We start from the raw sequence: 14171 nt of genomic DNA, 5'->3' as shown, positions 1-14171 counted from the left end.
GTCTATGCCTTCTTCCACTCGGCACCCTCCCTTGCTTACTGTTACTGTAATAAACACCACTGCCAAAGCAACCTGGAGAGGAAGACTATTTTAGCTTACAGTTCATCACGGTTCATCATGAAGAAGCAGAGACCCGGAGGCAAAGCACTGTAGAGGGATAAGGATGTCAAGCTCACCGGCATTCTTTCCATGGCTTGCTCAGTTTGCTTTTTTACACCTCCTGGGACCATGTTGCCCTGGGGTGGCCCCACCCACAGTGGGTTGGACACATCAAATTCATGAATCAAAGACAGTGCCCCCAACAAGCATGCCTACGGGCCCATCTGCTGGAGGCATTTCCTCAGTTGAGGTCCCCTCTCCCCAGATGTCCCTAGCTGGTGTCCAGTTGATAAAAGCTAACCCCTCTGTTTCTCCCGAGAGCTCAGTGCCGTCTACTGCCGCATTGCATTCCGTGATCGCTTGCTTACTCTGGCTGCTGTTTGTTGATCCGTTCAGCTGCTAGAGGATGTCTGCTGCTTCCCACTTTTGGCAGCTATGGAGAAAGCTGCTGCAAACATCTGTGCACAGGTTCTTCTGTGTATACACATTTTCCAACAGCTTTGGGGAAACACCAAAGGAGGACGGTTGTAGGATTGAGTGGTAAAATATATGTAAATCTTGTAAGGCATTGCCAGAGCTCCTTCCAAAGGGGGCTCTTCTGCATTCCATTCCCACTAGCAAAGGGTTCCTGGCGTCATATGACCTTGAAGACATTCGTGTCATCTCTGTTCTGACTCTTGACCATTCTAAGAGCCTACCCTTGTTGCTTTGATTGGCATTCTTTTGTTTTGTTTTGTTTTGTTTTCTGATAGCCTAGGTGTGGGGATTTGTCATCTGTGTACACATGATCTTGGGCGTCACTCCACCAGGAGGCCTGTCGATCATAGATGCTGCTGCTCCCCGCTGAAGAGGACTTTATAGGTTCTCACCGTTGTCTGGCTACCTTTGCCACCCTCTTTGTCTTTGTCTTCACACCTCTGCCTGCCAGCTCAGAGTCTGTGTCTTAAGTTTCGTTTCTGGTGCTGTGATTAAAAACACCCAGACCAAAAGCAGATTAGAGAAGAAGAGATAATCTGGTTTAGGATTTCTAGTTGCTATCACTGAGGAGGAAGCCAACCTAGGAACTCAGGTGGTCTGACATGTCACATAGCACAGCATCCCATCCGTAGTCAAGAGCAGAGAGAAACAAAGAGACTCACGCTTCCTGCTTCCTCTCATCTGCCTTTCTCCTCTTCTGTACAAATCAGGGCTCTTTGCTTGGCAGAAAGTGCCGTACAGAGGGCTGGATATTCCTACATCAATTAGCAAGATAGCCCCAGTTAGATCTGTCCATAGACCAACCTGATCTGGATAATTCCAGTCAAAGTGTAATTTCTCAGGTGCTTCTAGCTAGTGGCAAGTTGGCAGTTAAAAACCCATCCCAGTCTCCATCCTGACTTTTCTAGCTCATGTATGGCCATGGTACTAACCTGGAACCCAGGGCTTCTGGCTTTAGGCATGTTGAAATTAATCGCTTCTTACTGCTGCTGACAGAGAGACATGGGGTAGATGTGACCCTAGTTCCTGTGGCTGTCTGCAGAGTTTCTTACTCTGATGTAAACAATTCCTTCCTGACTCCATTTTCCTTGCCACCCTTCAGTGAGGTGAAGCTTCCAGAAGCCTGTTAGTTGAGCCTTGATTTGCCTGTCTCAAAATTTTTGATCTTACCCCACCACCCCAGCATTGCCATTTTCCTGCCACTCAGTGGCCTACAAAGTGGTTGGCTTTTCCCCCATTGGGTCCTCTTTTGTGACTTTAGCAATTCAGTCCCTTCGGCTTGGATTCGTGTGACACTCGTAGCTGCTTCCTGTACGGTGACGTGTGGGGCTTGTGGGAGGCGAAGCATGCCTACCAGTTCTCCTTTTTCTGCTCCTATTCAGTCATGTCCTGTGTCCCATAGATTCTGGCTGTGATTCAGTAACCGACACGGAGCCCGAGGACGAGAGAGCTCTTCCTTTCTCAAAGCATACAGACCTGCCTCTGGAGACATCGCCTGGGAACCTGATGGTGGTACAGCCGGACCGCATTCGTTGTGGGGTAAGCATCCTGGGGACCTGGTACATCAAAGCATTGACTTTTCCAGTAGATGCCTTTGTTTCAGTAAAGGGTTGTGAGGGCATCATGATACATCTTATTATAACCACCACCTTCCTCTGGGATTCCCATCACCATGATCTTGGGCATGAGTAACTCCTTTAAGTCAGAGAACTGAACCTGGGAGTGCATGTGTCATCCATATATGTGCAACATAGGTCAGACAGGACACCAGCAGACATGAACATTGTTAGATACATAGAGAGGGGACTGCATATCTTCCAGCTGACCCGGTCCTGGGAGGAGGAGGTAGCATATTCTGGGAGCCTGTTTCTTTCTTTTTTTTTTGGTTCTTTTTTTCGGAGCTGGGGACCAAACCCAGGGCCTTGCGCTTCCTAGGTAAGTGCTCTACACTGAGCTAAATCCCCAGCCCCAGCCTGTTTCTTCATTAACTGGCGGCACCCTGGCCTCAGGGAGGGCGTTAAGGTTTGATGGAGGAAACTTGCTGGCCAATGTTGCTTGCTGAGAAGATTGCCTAATACCTAAGCCATATGTGTCTAGCATTTTAGGGTGGTCATATGGTCACAAGGGAGCTGTGTGTGAGACTTCATGGAAGTCTTTTAAATCCTATCACGATATTTGATCATCTCTCCTTCCCTGATTTAAAATGCAAGGCACTTTGGATAGGATAGAGCACAGAAATGCTTTCTTCGTGGATATGCTCTTCGTTAAGCTTGCCACTGTGGCTTCTCAGAACCTCAGGGCACGAGAACATTGGAAATGAGAAGTGGGCCTGGAGGGGTCTGACTTTCTCCTCTGCACTGAGGCCACAAGACACTGGCCACAGGTTCCCTGCATAGGAGTTGCCAGCTGTATTTAAGGCTGGATTCAACTCCTAGACATTATTGATTGGGACTTCAAAAAGTGTCTTTAAAAATTAGGCATAAAAGTTGGTGTTTCTTCGTGTCTTATGAGTCAGAATCTGTGACATTAGGCTTGGTCTCTCTCTCTCTCTCTCTCTCTCTCTCTCTCTCTCTCTCTCTCTCTCTCCCCACCCCCCCCCATGGAACATGCATCCCATAGCCTGGTCCCCACCATTTTCTGATCTTCATGGTTTATTTTTATTTTTGAGGTTTTGAGACAGTACATAGCCCAGGGTGGTCTTGAACTCGTGAACCTCTTTTCTCACCCTCCCCACAGCTGGGGTCACAGGTGTGTGCCACCGCACCTGGCCACTCCCTGTCTTTTAAACTCAGCCTGTTGTACTCTTTGCAGTGACAGCTGGGCCTGTGTGGACATTTTGGGCTCGCTCTCCCAGTGCCATGTCTTCCCATGGGTGTGTGGTCAGACCGCCAGGTGGGAAGGGTGTTTGGTGCCCATGTGTGCTTTATCCCACTCTCCTCCTGCATTCCCAGGCTCTCCTTCCTGCTCCCCATCTGCTGCTCTCTCCCTTAGAATCATCCTAGCTGCCTGCTCCAGGTCTGTGAACCCGGAGTGTCTGGGCTGGGGGTGGGACCTGACTGCCAACGGAACTGACATGCATTCTTTTGGGACCCTCATTTTACTGGGATGAGGTGCAGGACCAGGAGTGTGGCAGTAGTGACGACAGCAACAGGACACACACTGAGTTCTAGCAGTCTTCAGCAACCTGGGTCACAGCCTGCTCAAAGTCCACGCCTTGCACACCCTTCTGCAGCCCTTTGTAAAAAGGTTGCTATGACAACTGTATAACCTGGAATGAATGAATGAATGAGGACTAGCTCTGGCCAGAATCTCACCTTGCCTTTCTGGTTTTTTGGGAGGGCCCAGACCTACCGGTTTGTCTAAAATGACCATTGCCAACTTCAGTTAAACAAGAGACAAGTTAAGTGTCCCTTACCTAAAATGCTAAGGACCTGAAGTGTCTTAGATTTTGAATTTTGGGGGTTAGGGAGATGCTGGATTATTTCTGTATGCATAATGGGATATGTTTTAAAACCAAGTGTGTTTATGTTTTATGTACACGTTATATACAGCCTGACAGCAGTTTTATAGAACACGTTACTTCCCTTGCATTTAGTCTATGGCATAAATGTGCAGTAAAGAACTCCCCACTTGTGGCATCAGGTCAGAGCACTTTGGACTCTGGAGTTTCATGTTAGGGAGACTCTGGCAGGCTCAGTCTGCCAGGCATGGTGGCACAAGCCCCTGATTCCAGCACTTGGGAGGCAGAGGCAGCCGTGCCTCTGAATTCGAAGCCAGCAAGTTCAGGAAAGCCAGGGCTACACAGTGGGATATTATCTCAAAAACTAGATATCCAACTATCTGACGCTGTAGAGATTCTGTGAAAACAATTTTTTTCTGTTTAAAATTTTTGAAATATTTTATACAATATATTTTGTTTATATTCCTTCCCTTCCCCAACTCCTCCCAGATTCTTCCTCCAAACTTCACGTTCTTTCTCTTCCTCAAAAGGAAAAAGGAAAAGAAAAAAATCTCATTGAACCAAACCAAGCAAACAAGCACATTAAAAAAACAAAACAAAAACATAGAGTCAATCTTTTATTGGCCAACCACTGAGTATGAGGCCAGCCCTGGCAAGTGGCTGATAAACTACCTAGTCACATTCTGTTGGACAAACTGGCTTTCCCCTTCCCAGAAGGTATCAATTGCAAATAACTTCTTGGTGATTTGTGGGACTTGGTGATGACTTGTGCTTCTCTGTGTTGGGGTGCCTGGCTTGAACCCATCCAGGTCTTGTGGCTCCTGTCATAGACACTGTGAGTACATATGTGCATCAACTCTGTTGTGTCTAGAAAACACTGTGTTGGGGTTGGGGATTTAGCTCAGCAGTAGAGCACTTGCCTAGCAAGTGCAAGGCCCTGGGTTTGGTCCCCAGCTCCAAAAAAAAAAAAAAGAAAGAAAGAAAAAGAAAAAAGAAAACACTGTGTCCTTGGAGGGGCACACCCCTGGTTCTTAGAATCTCTTTTCTTCTCCTTCTCCTTCTCCTTCTCCTCCTCCTCCTCCTCCTTCCTCTTCCTCCTCCTCCTCCTTCCTCCCTCCTCCTCTTCCTCCTCCTTCCTCTTCCTCTCCTTCTTCCTCTTCTTCCTCCTCCTCCTTCCTCTTCCTCTTCTTCTTCCTCTTCTTCCTCCTCCTCCTTCCTCTTCCTTTTCCTCCTCCTTCTTCCTCTTCCTCTTCCTCCTCCTCTTTCCCCCCTCCTCCTCTTCCCCCTCCTCCTCCTCCTCTCCTCCTCCTTCTTCTTCTTCCTCTTCCTCTTCTTCCTCCTCCTCCTCCTCCTTCTCCTCTTCTTCCTCCTCCTTCATAGATCTCTAAGCCTTGAGGGGAGAGGTGTGATAAAGATATCAAGGTTTTGCTCACTCTCTGCTGGTTGTCCAGTTGTGGGTCTCTGTGTTAATCACCATCTACTGCAAGAGGGAGCTTCTCTAATGAAAGCTGAACAATGTAGCCATCTATAGGTACAGCAATATGTCACTAGGAGTCATTTCATTGCTATGTTCCCTTAGCAGAATAATAGTAGTAAGTTTTACTCTACTGCCAACGGTTTATGTAATCTTCAGTTCTTGGCCTCATTAACCATGTCTCATGGTGTGGGCCTTTAAACCCATTTTTTAATTGGTTGGTTGCACTTATAACATTTATGCCAATACCACACCAGCGTGTCTTGTAGGCAGGTTACTGTGGCAGAGCACAGGGTTCCTAACTGGGTGAGATTGATCGGTGATTACTTTTCTCCTCCAGTAGTGACTGGAGCACCTTCCATCACCTCGACTGCTAGTCAATAGGAGTGCAGCTCCTAGCTGTGCACCAGCTTGATCTCTCCATGTTTGATGACATAAGTGTATGTGGTCTTCAGCAGTAGGGTCTTAGTGTCCGGTGGTGGAAGGTAGCCAATAACATTGGCAACAGCTTGTAATGTTTTTTTCTGTGGGACCACTTTGACCAATGGCTCAAAATGATGGAACCCATTTCTAATACTGGGGTTTTTGCTTGACAGGGAATCTACCTAGGGCATTGTTTTTCCCGTTATGTGATAAGACCATTAAAGTAACACACACACACACACACAGCACACAGGCACACACACACACAGACACACACACACACACAGAGACATACACACACAGACACACACACACAGAGACACACACACAGAACATACACACACACACACACACACACACCACAGCACACAGGCACACACAGACACACACAGGCACATACACATACACACACACACACATTCACACACACAGAGACACAGACACAGACACATACACAGACACACAGACACACAGACACACACAGAGACATAGACACACACACACAGACACACACACACACACGCACGCATGCTCACACACACACACCACAGCAACTTTAAGATGTTATAAAATGAAATAAACATTTGTAATCTCTAGGTTTAAGAAAATGATGAGAGGGGTTGGGGATTTAGCTCAGTGGTAGAGCGCTTGCCTAGGAAGTGCAAGGCCCTGGGTTCGGTCCCCAGCTCTGAAAAAAAGAACAAAAAAAAAAAAAAAAAAAGAAAATGATGAGAGCAGTGAATAGACCAAGTTTCCATCTAATTGCTGTGAAGGCTCATAAATGTTCAGTCTGTTTCCGTAAGTTCCTTTACTGGATCGATAGCCTATGATTCTCTGCCCAGCACTGGTTTATCAAGACCCCCTTGGCCAGGACCGTCCTCTCTTAGAGAGCAGGCTGGAGCTGGGACACCCTTGACCCAGCACCCTAAGGGATACAGGAGGAAGAGAGACCAGAACTTGTCTCCCACTCCAGGCAGAAACCACTGTGTATGTCATTGTGAGATGCAAGCTGGACGAGAAGGTGTCAACAGAAGTCGAGTTTTCTCCTGAGGATTCTCCCTCCGTCCGGATGGAAGGCACACTGGAAAATGAGTACACAGTCTCGGTGAAAGCACCAGGTGAGTGGCCCCGTGGTGACACAGAGCATGCTGCCCAGCTGCCTTCGGAAACACTGCTGTCCATACACTCTCCAACCCCACACAGTGCCACTCAGCATGGCTCAGTTGACGTTTTAAAAGCAGTGCATCCCTCTAGTTACAGTGTGGCCTCTTTAGGTGGATGTTTTAAGGAGCAACGCATCCTTCTAGTTGCCCTGGGTTACCGGTGTGACCTCGTCATTTTCCACGTTCACGGTTGTCACATTTCCTCTCTGATGAATCGAATCTTTGTGGTTGGTGTATTTTTAATGTTTTTCTCTCCCCCTCAGAACCTCTTCCGGTGGTATAGACTCCCACCCCAGGAAGAACACGTAGTACAGCCTGCCACAGAGCAGGCCAGCTGATTCCACTGGCCCAGGGTGGTAGGAATGAAGTGCTGTCCTCCAACCACCAGGATCCTAGCCCTCGGTGACTCTTGGCCTTCAGACAAAGCCCCTTCAGCCCCATTTTAATGTTTATTTATTTACTTTCTTTTTTTCCGTCAAGGCCTGTGGAATTCAGTGAGGCGAGCTGGGGAGCTGGCTTAGTGGTTAAGAATGCATCTTGTTCTTGAAGAAAAACTGAGTTCAGCTCCAAGTATCACATGAGACCCTTCACAACTGCCCATAACTCAGTCTCCAGGAGGCCTCTTTCCTACCTAAGCATCTGCACCGACCCATGTTCATTCTTGTGTGTGCATACACACACACACACACACACACACACACACACACACACACACACACAAATTCTGAAATTATGCAAAGCAGATGAAAATCCTTTAAACATGCAATTGACAGCGCCACGAGGACTCCTATTCTGTGTACGGTCATACATACATGCTGGCCTGTTCATCTCCTCCGGGCTCACCTCTGACACTTCCTTCCAGCCCCAGTGAGCTGCTTCAGCATTCAAATGTAACATATCTGTGCTGACTCCTTTCTTCACTCTTCCTGGCACTCATCAATACCTCTCCTTCTGTTTAGACCTCTCGTCGGGGAATGTTTCTCTGAAGGTCTATTCTGGGGACCTGGTGGTCTGTGAAACCACCATCAGCTATTACACCGACATGGAGGAAATTGGGAACTTACTCTCCAGTGCTGCAAATCCCGTGGAGTTTATGTGTCAGGTAAGGCTGGTAGGAGGAGACCCGAGCTTTCTCAGACATAGGAATTTCATGTGGGGCTACTCAGCTTCAGCCTCGAGTAGCAGGAGCTAGCTGGATTTGAGATCTGATCGTCTTCGCTGTTTTTATGCAGGCCTTTAAAATCGTGCCCTACAACACAGAGACTCTCGATAAACTGCTCACGGAGTCCCTGAAGAACAACATCCCTGCAAGTGGACTGCACCTCTTTGGGATCAACCAACTGGAAGAAGACGATATGATGACAAGTATGTCCTCGCAGTCATTTCAGTCCTAGATCGTGTGTGGCCTGCTATTCGGTCGTAGATGGTGTGATTTGGGGAGGAGGCATAGCTTCGTCTGCTAGCACCAGAGTGAACCAAGGCTCAAACCAAGCAATATGTAAGAGGGTGCTGCCACCATGGCACGGTATGCTCTTACACAGCCTTTTTTTTTTTTTTTTTTTTAGTGAGTAGCAATATCGTCTAAAATAATGATAAAAAGTCCAGTAGGTACAGAAGCCAGTGAAATGGTCACGTACTGTCATCCATCAAGGATGACGTACTATACATAATTGTGTGTGGGTCACACTTCTACAGGGCTAGCAGCCAGCATCGTCACCAGCATGTGAGGAATGCCTTCTGCTACAGCATGGCAGCTGCAGCGTCATGAGGAGGTGGGGCTTTGCTTGCTTCATTCTATGTCTGCAACGGAGTGGTGTGGCGCACAACTGTTCTCCACCACCCCCTTCCTTTTTTTTTTTTTTTTTTTCTTTTTTTCGGAGCTGGGGACCGAACCCAGGGCCTTGCGTTTGCTAGGCAAGCGCTCTATCACTGAGCTAAATCCCCAACCCCACCACCCCCTTCTTAAAAAAAAAAAACGTGTGGCTCTCACTCACCTTTTGGATGGAGTTCACAGTCCTTTGCCTGAGAGCAAGCCCCTCCCAAGGGGTGCTTCTCCACACCCCTCTCAGTGGTTTTCTGTTCCCAGATATAATTCTCAAATCCTTGTCTTTGCCACTCTGTTCATGGGAACACCATTCCTCTGTCCCTGCCTTGATCATCATTGCCCTGGTGGCTTCCTCTTCATCTCCCCAGGAAGCATTTTCTCTGGAAGGAAGGCCTTCCTCAATTCTCCACAGACTGGGGTCTCCCTAACAACTCGGACCTTTAGTCCTGTAGTTTGCCTGCCACATCTGACTTTCAGCTCAGTGGGGGCTTCTCCAAATCTGCCTCGTTGTGGGCTTTAAGCAAATATTTGTAACTTGAGTGAAGAGAGGGCCCTGGGAATGGGGAGAGTCACATCGGATGTCTGGGGATATCACCTGGTAAACTGCATGGGGTGCCTGTTCCTTTCCAATATGGTGGCACTACACAATGGTTCTCAAGTCCCTGGTTACCTTCCGACTGTGTCCTAGGCTGTGTAGGAGCCACAGGAAGAGAATAATCTGCCAGGCCTTCTCCAAGGCTTCCCTGCCTCCTCTCCTCCGTCTCCTACGGTGGAATGTTCTTGCCTCGGGGCTGTGAATGTTTTATTTTCTTATTCTTAAACCAGAGGCTCAGGAGAGAGTATCTCATAGCCTAACATGCAGTTCTAGGGACATTTCGGACCTTTCACCCTTAGGATCACGTCCTGGTGAAGAGGAAGCTGCGTTTTTTAAAATGACAGAGCCAGGCCTGGAGAGATGACTCCAGTGGTTAAATCACTGTCCGCACAAGCAGTTCTGATCTTTAGACTCCCTTAAAGGTCAGGCGAGCCTGATGATCCCGGTTGTCAGCCCAGTCTCAGAAGGCAGAAACGATGATCTGTAGCAAGCAGGCCAGCAGCACCGTATTTGAGTGGGAAACCCTGCCTCAGAGCATAAGGCGGAATAGTGATAGATCGAATTCTTGATATCTCCCTGGGCTTCCCCACGCATGTACATTCACATGCGCCCGCCTCACACATGCCCACAGTGTGAATCATTTTTAATATAAACCCATGTAGTGAATTAATCACGTAGCTGATTTCTTTATGTTTGCTAGTTCCCAATGATGTCGAAGACAGATCAAGGTTTATTTTTTATAAGCTTTTACCACAATACCTGGGCAGTAGTGGTCTACATCAATACTCTGAACACATTTGGCTATGACACTTGCAGCTTAATGCTGGTCTAGCTCTCTCTGCTTCAGATGTTTTTCCCCACGGTGGCGTCTTCTCAGACCTCCACCCCGCGGCTCTCCTTCCAACTCCACTCTCCATCTCCCGGCCTCTTCCTAAGTGCTAAAACCCCAGCTGCTCTTCTCTCTCCCTTTCCCTGGCTGCTGGGAGTTCTGCCCTGTTCTCGCTTCTGCCCGGCCATTGGGTATTCAGCATTTATTGACAAGGCAGAGAATAAATGGTAAAATTGTTTACACAAACTTGAGAAAGGAGATTCCTGACATGAGTATTACAGTGCTGTGTCCGGATTGAAACAAGGTATGAGGGCAGGGAAACCAGCATTTAAATAACACAAGGATAACCTTTACACAGTGCACATGAACATCATGCCTACACCTATGTGCTTGCAAGTACACATACATACATGTACTATACTTCACACACATATGAAAAGAAGAGAAAATAACACATAAAGCGACAGAGCCTAGAAATCAACTTTTAAGGAAAGAGAAAAAAACAAGTTATTCCCCAAGTCCCCCAACACGAACCTATTGGTTTTCTTGACATATTTACAAAATCCACAATAAGAGAGAAGTGGATGGACTTCTTTCTATTTTATCGTTTTTTTTTTATTTTATGTGTACGGGTGTTGGCCTGCATGCGTCTCTGTGCGCCATGTGTGTAGAAGGCTCTCAGAGGCCAGAATAGGATGCTGGAGCCCTGGGACTGGAGTTAGAAGTAAGTTACGAGCTACTGTGTAGGTGCAAGGAATCAGGCCAGTGCTCTTAACTTCTGAGTCATCTCTCCAGCCCGGATCTGTTATCCCTCAACACTCAGCGTTGAGTGTTGTAGAAACTTGGACTTAGGCCCACAAAAACCGACCACTTCCAGAGACACGCATGAGGACGTGTTAGAGACAAAATCCATCAGTCTTTGATGATTATTAGCTATGTTGTGGCTGCCGCTTAAGCCTTTAGAATCAGCGTGGACTGAGTTGGAAATGGAGCTTAGTGGTAGAGCGCTCGCCCAGCATGCCGAGCCTTGTGTTTGATCCCTAGCCCTAGAGGAAGAAAAGGTAACGTTTTCTAAGAACCGCCCGCTCTTTTTCAAAGCAGAGGATGCACCATTGATTACTAGATCTACTAATTAAAATAACATTTCCTCCATCACCAGAGTGTCTGGTCTTTAGAGGTTGCCCAGAGGAAGCCATCAGTTACGTCAGACTCCCAGTGAGCAGTAACTTGAGTGCCTACTCCATGCACGCTAAGGCTCAGCAGCCATCCTGTGCCTGCCTCCTTATCCTTAAGTTAAATTCTCCTCATCGCCCTTTTAGATCAGAGGGATGAGGAGCTGCCCACCCTGCTGCATTTTGCTGCCAAGTACGGACTGAAGAACCTCACCGCCTTGCTGCTCACCTGCCCAGGGGCTCTCCAGGCATACAGTGTGGCCAACAAGCATGGCCACTACCCCAACACCATTGCTGAGAAACACGGCTTCAGGGACCTGCGCCAGTTCATCGACGAGTATGTGGTAAGCTCAGCGTGAGAGAGGTCCTGAGACGGGGCATGTGCTGTGCGACTCCAGGTCCACCTCTTTAGCAAAGGCACTGATGGATTTTTGTCTCTAACCTGTCCTCATGTGTCTCTCTGGGATCGGGCAGTCCAAGTTTCTATACGTACCTTTGGGCAAGTCATAAGTCCCCTCCTCTTTTTAATTTGTTTGTTGCAAAAGAGGACACCAGATATCCTAGAACTGGAGTTACTGATTGTTGTGGGATTCCCTGTAGACGCTGGGAATAGAACCTTGGTCCTCTGCAAGAGAGGCAAGTGCTCTTAACCACTGAGCCATCTTTCTCTTCTCCCATTTCTTAATATGCAAAAGGAACACATCCTAAGGGGTCTGTTCATAGGGTTGTTTTTAGACCAAAAGGAACTATCATATGCAAAGCGCTGAGACCATTTCCAAACTACGGACAGGAACTTGCACGGAGTGTATCTGCTCAAGACGGATGTTCTCTCTCCACTACCTTCGGGGCTCCTTGGTAGCACGTCTCTAGCTGCCTTGCCCGCCTTTGGGCGCAGGAGAACTGTGTCAGAATTGGTTCTTTAGTGAGCCAGGGCCGTGATAAGGCATAATAAGGAGGAGGTATCAAGGTGGTCACCCTTGAGATCCCACTCCCTGCTGCATTCCATCTCTTTCTGAGCCTCTGCTTGGGTCTGAACTTAAGGCAGGTGGATACACCGCGCTTTCTTGGCAGGTCATTCTTGTTCACTTGCGTCCGAGTTCTGCTCTGTCGTATCACGCGCCAAGGATTGTGTCTATGGTCTTGGGGGAAGCTGTGCTGGACCCTACGCCCTTTGGGTGTTCCTTCTTTATAAACTTACAAAGGACACCTGAGAGTAGCTCATCTGACTGTGATTCCCCTCGCCCCCAGTATAAGTAGCCAGACTAATATGGTCTTGTGTGCTATCTCCAGACTGGAGTGAGCTGGACACTTCTTCAGAAACTTAACTCTGCTCTGTAACAGATAACCCGTAAGGCAGTGAAGCCAAGGGGCGGAGGGGCCCCATGCTTTGGGGGACACGTAGGTATTTCAAACACTCAGAATAGTTTAAAACCATGTTTGGGTCCTCACTGGCATAAACGGGCACCAAGACACTCCTACTGTGAAAGGAGATTTTACTTGGCCTCAGTTTGGAATCACAAAGGGGCTAACCACAGCACGCCATTTTCACAGTAGGCGTTTTCAGTAAGGTCACTCTGTTCGGGGTAGTAACTAAGTCCCTGAGCTCAGTTGGTCAGCAGATGCCCTGCCCCATTTAATTTTCACCACAGTCCTGTGAAGTTGAAGGGACCAAGACCTCCACCTTACAATCAAGGAAAAAGGACATAGAAAGCCAAGGTGATTGTGCCCTGGGCTTCACAGGGGTAAAGGTGGAGATGGGATATGAACCTAGTTCGCTGCTACGGTCGGGGCTCGTTACCCTGCTCTGCGTAGCAGGGGAAGTTAAAGTCTTATTTTCAGAGTGCCTTAAGCTTTAATCTGTCTCTCACTTCTCATACCTGTTCGACTCCTAGCTAAGTCACCTTCCACCAACACAAGTTTAGCCTTACTCTATGTGTGACACTGGTTCTCAACTCGGGGGTCAAACAGTCCTTTCATAGAGGTCACCCAAGACCATTGGATGATACAGATATTTACATTATGAATCGTAACAGTAGCAAAATTGCAGTTATGAGGTAGCAGTGAAGGTAAGTTTATGGTTGGGATCAGCACAGCATGAGGAGCCGTGTTAGAGGGTCCCAGCATTAGGAAGGTTCAGAACCAGTGGCCTGTAAGTAGGGTCATGGTTTATTTATTTAGTTGTCAAATGCTAAACCTGGAATACCAAACACCAGGAAACTGTTACTTGATTCATCCATTCGGACCTCACCAGGAAACTCACATAGTGTCCATGAAAAGTGGCCTCTGCTGGGTGCTGATGAGGTGAGAGGAGCTGTCTGTGGTTTGAGGCAGAGGTAAGGATTGTGACACACACCACGATGTCTGTCCAGGAAAAGCTGTTCACAGGTTTCGGGGAAGTCAGCCTCATACTATCAGAAGGCAGGGGGACAGGGTGAGCCTTTCTGATGTCAAGGGCCCTTCAAGTAAAGACCCTGCCTTTGGGGACATCTAGAATAGTGAAAGTGGGAAAGAGAACCCTGGAAATTGGCAGGCACTTGGATAAACTTTCCAGAAGGTGCAGCCATGAAGACATCCCTCCGGGATGCCTGGGTGCACAAGTGCCAGCATATCTTAGCCTGTGCTGTGCATCTGTGTGGCCCTCGGCGTCGTTTGTT

The 14171-nt window shown here is 47.9% G+C and overlaps 1 protein-coding gene across 9 annotated transcripts in view; it reads left to right on the top strand.

The window, feature by feature from the left end:
* The window catches only part of Pik3ap1 (phosphoinositide-3-kinase adaptor protein 1), a 154102-nt gene that overhangs the window by 89593 nt on the left and 50338 nt on the right, over positions 1–14171 (top strand). For all 9 annotated transcript variants that reach the window (NM_001106368.3, NM_001398791.2, XM_087551242.1 and 6 more), the window contains 5 exon segments: positions 1979–2115; positions 6907–7051; positions 8056–8198; positions 8329–8461; positions 11665–11861. In NM_001106368.3, coding sequence (NP_001099838.1) covers positions 1979–2115; positions 6907–7051; positions 8056–8198; positions 8329–8461; positions 11665–11861 — 755 coding nt within the window.

This window comes from Rattus norvegicus, chromosome 1 (assembly GCF_021556685.1).
Source record: "Rattus norvegicus strain SHRSP/BbbUtx chromosome 1, alternate assembly SHRSP_T2T, whole genome shotgun sequence".
Taxonomy (NCBI): domain Eukaryota; kingdom Metazoa; phylum Chordata; class Mammalia; order Rodentia; family Muridae; genus Rattus; species Rattus norvegicus.
Note: the sequence above shows the minus strand (reverse complement) of the source record. Positions and strands in the feature narration are given on the sequence as shown.